This window comes from Tachysurus vachellii, chromosome 17, assembly GCF_030014155.1.
Source record: "Tachysurus vachellii isolate PV-2020 chromosome 17, HZAU_Pvac_v1, whole genome shotgun sequence".
In the NCBI taxonomy this organism is placed as follows: Eukaryota; Metazoa; Chordata; class Actinopteri; order Siluriformes; family Bagridae; genus Tachysurus; species Tachysurus vachellii.
In genome coordinates, this window is record NC_083476.1 from 520,094 (window position 1) to 530,000 (window position 9,907).

General features: G+C 44.8%; 1 protein-coding gene across 1 annotated transcript in view; it reads right to left on the reverse strand.

The window, feature by feature from the left end:
- Window positions 1-1,288: 1,288 nt before the first annotated feature.
- gabra6b (gamma-aminobutyric acid type A receptor subunit alpha6b) overlaps window positions 1,289-9,907 on the reverse strand; it is a 15,099-nt gene continuing 6,480 nt past the window's right edge. Inside the window, exons 8-10 of the mRNA XM_060891019.1 lie at window positions 6,022-6,269; window positions 4,439-4,686; window positions 1,289-1,616 (exon numbers count right to left, since the gene is read on the reverse strand). Coding sequence (XP_060747002.1) covers window positions 1,607-1,616; window positions 4,439-4,686; window positions 6,022-6,269 — 506 coding nt within the window. The 3' untranslated portion in view covers window positions 1,289-1,606. The remainder of the gene's footprint in view (window positions 1,617-4,438; window positions 4,687-6,021; window positions 6,270-9,907) is intronic.

Consider the following 9,907-nt stretch of genomic DNA (forward strand, 5'->3'; position numbering starts at 1 on the left):
CAGTTTATTTTGGATTCTTATTTGCATAAGCAGGAAGTGATGTCATCCAAGTTCTCCTCAGCGCTCCCTGAATATCAGCTCCCTGTATTCATGTTTGATGTTCATTTAGAACGTTTGTCGATTTTTTTAAACTGTCTATAATTAAATCGTATTGTTGTGGCTTGTTTTCCACATTTAAGTGGTGTTGAACACCGTAGCTTTTAGCAGCGATGATTTGCATACGATGACTCAGTTTGTAATTAAGACACGGAACAAAACGCAGCGTATTTACATCCATATATCTGCAGGTTATTTATAATCATCTGCATAATTATATGGGGTTGACTCACTTTAGCAACACACACACACACACACACACACACACACACAGACTGCCAACCTGTTTATCACAGTCTCTTCCTACACTGACATCATATAGTTTTTTTTATTATTTTATAATAAATACATTATTGTTTCTATAGCAACGGGGTGAAAAATGTGTGTATCTGTTAAGGTGACATATTCTAAAGTAAGGAGACATTTATTTAATTAAAATACATGAAGAAGGAGTCTCCAGTGTGAGCTCTGTGTACCAGTCAGCTCTCTGGTGAGACTGCTGAGTGTTTATAACTGATTATAAACACAACAGACAACAGGAAATCACTCACTGCCTTAAATGTACCTATAAATAGATAAAAAGTAAATTTCTGTAATTTAAAAAAGTCAAAAATATAAATAAATTCAATGGCTTAGCTTCTGTATTGCATCTCTAGTTTGTGTGTGCGTGTGTGTGTGTGTGTGTGTGTGTGTGCGTGTGTGTGTGTGTGTGTGTGTGCGTGTGTGTGTGTGTGTGTGTGTGTGTGTGCGTGTGTGTGCGTGTGTGTGTGCGTGTGTGTGCGTGTGTGTGTGCGTGTGTTTGTGTGCGTGTGTGTGTGTGTGTGTGTGTGTGTGTGTGCGTGTGTGTGCGTGTGTGTGTGTGCGTGTGTGTGTGTGTGTGTGTGTGCGTGTGTTTGTGTGCGTGTGTGTGTTTGTGAGTAGGACACTGTAAATGTACAGCTGCAAGGACGTCCTACTTCCTGTGTAAGTGTATAAGTCAGTGCATAGTTTCTATGTAATATATATACTGTATATATGTGTGTGTGTGTGTGTGTGTGTGTGTGTGTGTGCGTGTGTTTTATTCCCTGTGTTCACACTAGTATATGATATGGTTCCCAGTAGCACTTGCTTATTGAGACAAGAACCCTTAATAATTCAGTGATCCCTTAAAGAAGTGAACCATTTTTTTCTACAGTAGCTGGTAACATTTTTAAGAGCGGTTTAAAGTAGAACCCTTTATTATGTTCTTCTTCATATCTGGAACCCTTCAGGAGTTTAACATTTATCCCCTTGATGACTGGAGGCTAAGAAGCATTAATAATCTACTGAACCTTTGCAGAATCCTTTCTAATGTGAAAACAATACAAAGATCTTTGGCTTATTAAATAAAGGTTAGATATAAAAGGTAAAAGGTTTAAATGAAGGTTAAATAAAGCTGTTTTCCATTTGTCACACATTAAAGGACACGGATTGAGATGATGACAGATTTTTATCCTCCATCTGTCCCTCGGTCTCCTGAGAGATGGTCTGCTCAGTCCTCCCTGTACAGACGAGAGAAAGAGAGAAACATCATCCTGATTCCTCAGAAGCTTCAGTTCCTTACACTGTTTTAATCAGTCAGCAGTCAGAGTGTTTGACCCTGGGGGCACATGTGAGGGTTGACTTACTGCTTACAGGGCAGTTGGATAGTTACAACAGCAGAATAAGTCACAATGTTACTTTTATCTACAATCTGTAGTGAGCACTCTGTAGTAAAACCCTGTAGTGAGCACTCTGTAGTGAACACTCTATGGTCAGCACTCTGTAGTGAGCACTCTATAGTAACACTGTAGTAACACTCTGTAGTAACACTCTGTAGTGAACACTGTAGTGAGCACTCTGTAGTGAACACTCTGTAGTGAACACTCTTTAGTGAAAACTCTGAAGTGAACACTCTGTAGTGAACACTCTGTAGTGAACACTCTTTAGTGAAAACTCTGAAGTGAACACTCTATGGTCAGCACTCTGTAGTAACACTCTGTAGTGAACACTCTGTAGTGAACACTCTGTAATGAACACTCTGTAGTGAACACTCTGTTGTGAACACTCTTTAGTGAAAACTCTGAAGTGAACACTCTGTGGTCAGCACTCTGTAGTAACACTCTGTAGTGAACACTCTGTAGTGAACACTCTGTAGTGAACACTCTGTAGTGAACACTCTTTAGTGAAAACTCTGAAGTGAACACTCTGTAGTGAACACTCTGTAGTGAACACTCTTTAGTGAAAACTCTGAAGTGAACACTCTATGTTCAGCACTCTGTAGTAACACTCTGTAGTAACACTCTGTAGTGAACACTGTAGTGAGCACTCTGTAGTGAACACTCTGTAGTGAACACTCTTTAGTGAAAACTCTGAAGTGAACACTCTGTAGTGAACACTCTGTAGTGAACACTCTTTAGTGAAAACTCTGAAGTGAACACTCTATGGTCAGCACTCTGTAGTAACACTCTGTAATGAACACTCTGTAGTGAACACTCTGTAGTGAGCACTCTGTAGTGAACACTCTGTTGTGAACACTCTTTAGTGAAAACTCTGAAGTGAACACTCTGTGGTCAGCACTCTGTAGTAACACTCTGTAGTGAACACTCTGTAGTGAGCCTGTATAGTGAACAGGGTGTGAGGAGTGAAGTGAACAGTCATATCAGATGCAGGATGACAGTAACGACTTATTACAGATGTAAGAGACACTACTGCATTATTAGGAATATTCACACTACAGAAATTCCACCTGTGTACATGATCACTGTGATGAAGTGCAGACTAAAGAGATCTAAGACTGAGTGAGCAGAGGTAGTGAACAAGGGTGTGATCAGAACACCACTGGATATAAACTGGAGAGGGTTCTTTAGGACACCAAATCCTGCATGTATAATACGCACACACACACACACACACACACACACACACACACACACACACACGCACACACACACATGCGCGCACACACACACATACGCACACACACACACACACTGAGGCCAGACAGCAGCTATAATGACTGATTATTACATTACAGTGAGGACGAACAGCAGCTGCACACGATTCACACTACAGCGACATTTAGTGCGCTTGATTTATAACAGAGATGTTTCTGGCACTCAAGTGGGCAATAAAGAGGAGTGTATAGCCTGCAGGTAGTACACACACGAACACGCACACACACACACACACACACACACACACACACACGCACACACACACACGTGCACACACACACGCACGCACACACATTCTTTTAGACCACTTTTCCCTGTCCCACTTTCCTCCTGAGAGATTTATAAACCAAAGCAATGCAACAGGGCTGAACACAAACACACACACACACACACACACACACACACACACACACACACACACACCCTCTTCTCGTCTCTGTATGGTTCTGACAGCAGCTGCACAGCCTCTAAATGTCCATCCAGGTGTGTGTGTGAGAGAGACAGTGCAGGTGTGTGCGTTTGTGTGATAGAGAGAGTGCAGGTGTGTGTATGTGTGTGAGTGTGTGTGTGATTGTGTGTGTGTGTGTATGTGTGTGAGTATGTGCGAGTGTGTGTATATGTGTGTGTTTGGGTGTGTGTGTATGTGTGTGTATGTGGGTCTATATAAAAATTATAACCATGATTACATTGTAATTTAATTTTATTAGCTGAGATTTAATTACATTTTTAAATTTGAAAATAAATCTAAATATCTTTATTCTAAAATTAAACTAAAATCAATATTTACAGCTTTATTTTAAACATTTGTTTTATAAACTAGGATTATTTTTCCCTAAAAATGTTTCCATTATTACGTACTCACACACATACACACACACACACACACACACACACACACACACACACATACACACACACACACACGCACACACGCACACACGCACACACTCACACACACGCGCACACACGCACACACACTCACACACACTCACACACACTCTCACACGCACACACACACACACACACACACACACTTATCGCACACGCACACACACATGCACACACACACTCACACACACACACACAAACACACACACATGCACACACACTCACACACGCACACACACACACACACGCACACACGCACACACGCACACACACGCAAATACACTCACACACGCGCACACACACACACTTATCGTGAATGCACACACACATGCACACAAACACACTCACACACACACACACAAACACACACACACACGCACACACACTCACACACGCGCACACACACACACACACATCACACACACACTCATCGCACACGCACATGCACACGCACACACACACACACACACACACACACACACACACACACACATACATACCTTGTTTCCATGGGGTCCTTGGTGAGGTAAACAATCCAGTAAACAAGGTTAAATGCGCCGAAGGACAGAGGGAAGAGGATGCGAGAGTATTTATCGATGATGCTAGTGCCATTTAGCATAGTGTTAGCGGGCGTGGCTGTACCCTGCTGATGTAAATCTGGACTGGGGCTCGCAGGAACCACAGAGGTCTCCTTCTGTGGCACTGAGTTCAACCTTTTCTTCAGAACACTGCTGGGATCCACCAGAGACTGAAACAGAAAACACAGCAGGAGGAAAACCATCAACACGACACAGAGCAGGGAAATTTCTACAGAATCTCATGTAATCACATCCTTCAGCTTTTAGATCAGACTGAAAGCATCAACATCAGTTAGAACTGAACCAGTAACTGCTCTGAAAATCTCAAACACACCACATGCTAATGTTCCCCAGTGTCCATCAGTTTCAAGTCTGATCATGAAGGAAACAAGCACTAAATGAGCTAAAGATACTGAACAAGTTAAAGATGCTAGCAGAAAATATCATGATTGTGGGAATGAAAAGAGATGAAGAGCTTCCTGTCTTTCAGCCTTTAGGTCTTTAATCTAATCAAACACTAACACACCGATGTGTGTAAAATTACCTGCTTACTGGAAGATCTGTAAAGTCATCCAGTCTCCAGTCACTGATTATCCTCTAACTGTACGTGGTTTTTTTTTTCCTCTCAAACTTTTATCCTTATTTACCAGTGAATGACACAACATGATTTTTACCCATTTAGAGTTACAGCTTCCTCTGCTTCTGTGACTTCACCTTAATAAATCAATACGTCACGTGTGTAAGACGTGTAAATGTGAAGAGAAGAATAAAACTCATAGCTTTACCTCTGACTGCTACACACAGCTGAGAGATTTATCCATTTATAGTTACATAAATACAAGTTATATAAATAAGCACTCGTTAATAATGAAGGTTTTCCGTCACATTTACAAACACCAGCCTTTAGAATTGTATTTATTTATTTGTTTGTTTGTTTGTTTGTTTGTTTATTTTCACATGAACGAATTCCACACAGATGGACCTTTAACACAAGGTTTAATTTCAGCAACATAATTTCTAATTCTCTGTGTTTTTGTTCTAAATAAATACCTGAGCAGAACAGAAGGGTTAATACAGCAGGAGTGAGGAGTCACACTGTGATATACATCTGACACACACACACACACACACACACATACACACACACACACACACACACACACACACACACACACACACACACACACACACAAATACCAAATCTGTTAAAGAATCTGTTTACGTTTCATCACAAACTCTTTAAATGTTCACAATGCAGATTTCAGGAATTCCACTCAAACTCTTCATTAATTCTATTTTAATTGATATTTATGGTTCCTAAAATAAATAAACAAACAAATAAATCCATCATTTGTTTGTTCCCAGTTAAAGCAGGTGAAAAGGGCGGAGTAAAGGACAGGTGTTAATTAAGGATCAGTTCATTCTCCTGTACTGGATGTTTGTTCATCATTAAATCATCAGCTTTTATGTGATGGACTGATGGACAGACCGAAGTAGAATGTTACCGTAATGTCTTTGCTGTCGCTCTTGGCTGCGGTTGCCATGGCAGCTCGGGCGGTGTTGGCACGGCGACGCTCTCGGTTGGCCTGCACGGTTGAGAAGTAGTTGACGGCGGCAAATTCTATGAGGGCCGAGAAGACAAAGGCGAAGCAGACGGCGATAAACCAGTCCATGGCGGTGGCGTAGGAGACTTTAGGCAGTGAGTGACGAGCACTAATACTCAGAGTCGTCATCGTTAGCACTGTAGTGATGCCTACACACACACACACACACACACACACACACACACACACACACACACACACACACACAAAGGTTTATTTACACATACACTGAGTTTTTATTGATATAGATAATAAATACCTGGTAGATTCATCTATTTACCATCAGATAGCTAGTTCAGGAGCGCTAATGCTAACTTTAGCTAAACTGTGTGTATGCAGCTAGCTTACGTTATTCATTCTCTACACTCAGGTGATCGTTACGGTTTGTTTATCTTTTTTATTCACATATTTTTTGACAAATTAGTAAAATGGTTTTGTGATTTCACTGTTTTTATTTTATACACTAAGGAGAAATAAAAAAGTAAATGTAAACAAATGTGATTTGAAACACAGCTCTAGGACGTTAGCCGTGTTCTGTTCTAACACACAGAGTAAATCATTAGTTCAGTCCTGATGTTCCTCTGACATCATCACACACTTCTCACTCTAAAGTCTCCTTCACATTTAATTCTCACAGCTGCATCACTGACTCGACACTCCCCCCACACACTGACTCGACACTCCCCCCACACACTGACTCGACACTCCCCCACACACTGACTCGACACTCCCCCACACACTGACTCGACACTCCCCCCACACACTGACTCGACACTCCCCCACACACTGACTCGACACTCCCCCCACACACTGACTCGACACTCCCCCACACACTGACTCGACACTCCCCCACACACTGACTCGACACTCCCCCCACACACTGACTCGACACTCCCCCACACACTGACTCGACACTCCCCCACACACTGACTCGACACTCCCCCCACACACTGACTCGACACTCCCCCACACACTGACTCGACACTCCCCCACACACTGACTCGACACTCCCCCCACACACTGAATCAACACCCCCCCTACTGAACTGACACTCCGCCACACTGAATCGACTCCCCACACTGATCTAACACTCCCCTCCCCCACACTGAACTGACACGCCCCTCCCCCACACCGAATTAACACTTCCCTCCCCCCTACTGAACTGACACTCCCCTCCCCCACACCGAACTGACACTCCCCTCCCCCACACTGAACTAACACTCCCCTCCCCCACACTGAACTGACACTCCCCTCCCCCACACTGAACTAACACTCCCCTCCCCCACACTGAACTGACACTCCCCTCCCCCACACTGATCTGACACTCCACTCCCCCACACTGAACTAACACTCCCCTCCCCCACACTGAACAAACACTCCCCTCCCCCCACACTGACTCAACACTCCCCCCACACACACTGAATCAACACTCCCCTCCCCCCACTGAATCAACACCCCCTACTGAACTGACACTCCCCTCCCCCACACTGAATCGACTCCCCACACTGAACTTACACTCCCGTCCCCCACACTGAATCGACTCCCCACACTGAACTAACACTCCCCTCCCCCACACTGATCTGACACTCCCCTCCCCCACACTGAACTAACACTCCCCCCCCACACTGAACTAACACTCCCCTCCCCCACACTGAACTGACACGCCCCTCCCCCACACTGATCTGACACTCCCCTCCCCCACACTGATCTGACACTCCCCTCCCCCTTACTGAACTGACACTCCCCTCCCCCACACTGAACTGACACTCCCCTCCCCCACACTGATCTGACACTCCCCTCCCCCACACTGATCTGACACTCCCCTCCCCCTTACTGAACTGACACTCCCCTCCCCCACACTGAACTAACACTCCCCTCCCCCACACTGATCTGACACTCCACTCCCCCACACTGAACTAACACTCCCCTCCCCCACACTGAACTAACACTCCCCTCCCCCCACACTGACTCAACACTCCCCCCCACACACTGAATCAACACTCCCCTCCCCCCACTGAATCAACACCCCCCTACTGAACTGACACTCCCCTCCCCCACACTGAATCGACTCCCGACACTTAACTGACACTCTCCTCCCCCACACTGAACTGACACGCCCCTCTCCCACACCAAATCAACACTTCCCTCCCCCACACTGAACTGACACTCCCCTCCCCCACACCGAACTGACACTCCCCTCCCCACACTGAACTAACACTCCCCTCCCCCACACTGAACTAACACTCCCCTCCCCCCACACTGACTCAACACTCCCCCCACACACACTGAATCAACACTCCCCTCCCCCCACTGAATCAACACCCCCCCTACTGAACTGACACTCCCCTCCCCCACACTGAATCGACTCCCCCACACTGAACTAACACTCCCCTCCCCCACACTGAACTGACACTCCCCCACACTGAATCGACTCCCGACACTTAACTGACACTCTCCTCCCCCACACTGAACTGACACTCTCCTCCCCCACACTGAACTGACACGCCCCTCTCCCACACCAAATCAACACTCCCCTCCCCCACACTGAATCGACTCCCCCACACTGAACTAACACTCCCCTCCCCCACACTGAACTAACACTCCCCTCCCCCACACTGAACTAACACTCCCCTCCCCCACACTGAACTGACACTCCCCTCCCCCACACTGACTTGAAATGGCTGCTGTTTTTAGCTATTTTTCCCACACAAACGTAGTGAATGGTGTTTGTGAGATTGACAGAATGTGTAGGAGGCGAGTGAGCGTGATGAGTTATTCTGAGGTTTTCTGAGTTATTCTGTCTCTGGAAACAGAACCAACGACAGAAACTCTGCCATGGAGACGGAGAGCTGGAAAGACGAGGAGCTCGCCCACAACTTCAGGAAAAAAATGACAAGGAGCATGAATCTCTGTTCCAGATAAAGAAATGGAGAGTGAGGACAGCGGCAGACGTTCACCCTAACTCACCAGGGTTTTATTATATTATTAATAAAAAAGTAAATAATTTCTTTATTACAGGAAGTGATCTGGTGTTGATACGTTACAGTGTGGTGCCTTTAAACACAGTTATTTCCATTCTGCTATAATGTTGTATAATCAGCAGGATTCAGAGTGGAATTAACATCTTAGTGAGGATTTAATACTGAAATTATCAGTCATCAGACCTCAGATGTAACACACACACACACACACACATACACACACATGCGCACACACACACACACACACACACACACACACACACACACACACACACACACACACACCCACACACACGCACACACACACACACACACACGCACACACACACACACACACACACACACACACACACACGTGCGCACACACCGACACCCACACACACACACCCCCATTTAATGTCTCATGGCTTTGCACAAAATATCTGTGCTGAATGTCTATTCTATATCTTCAGAATAATGAGTGCAGAACCTATTTTGTTAAACTATTATTAATATAAGAGACTCCTATTAGATTTGTTTTAATATGTCGTCTGGTTCAGACATAACTGTATGAGTCTTTTTATCAACACCATCACCATCCTGACCGTTACACTCTCACACACAGCTCCTTTACACACTCATACATGTTGTAATCAGCTGTGTCATGGCTTTTCGTCAAAAGCCGCAGCTTCAGTGCTTCATCACCGTCCCTGCAGCCAGTGGACAAGACACTAGAACACGAGCTGCTCGTAAACATACACTTTTTTTTCTTCTGTCTGTAAGAGCTGAGCGAACAGGAAGCTTTAACAGAGTGATGTGCTTGTGAA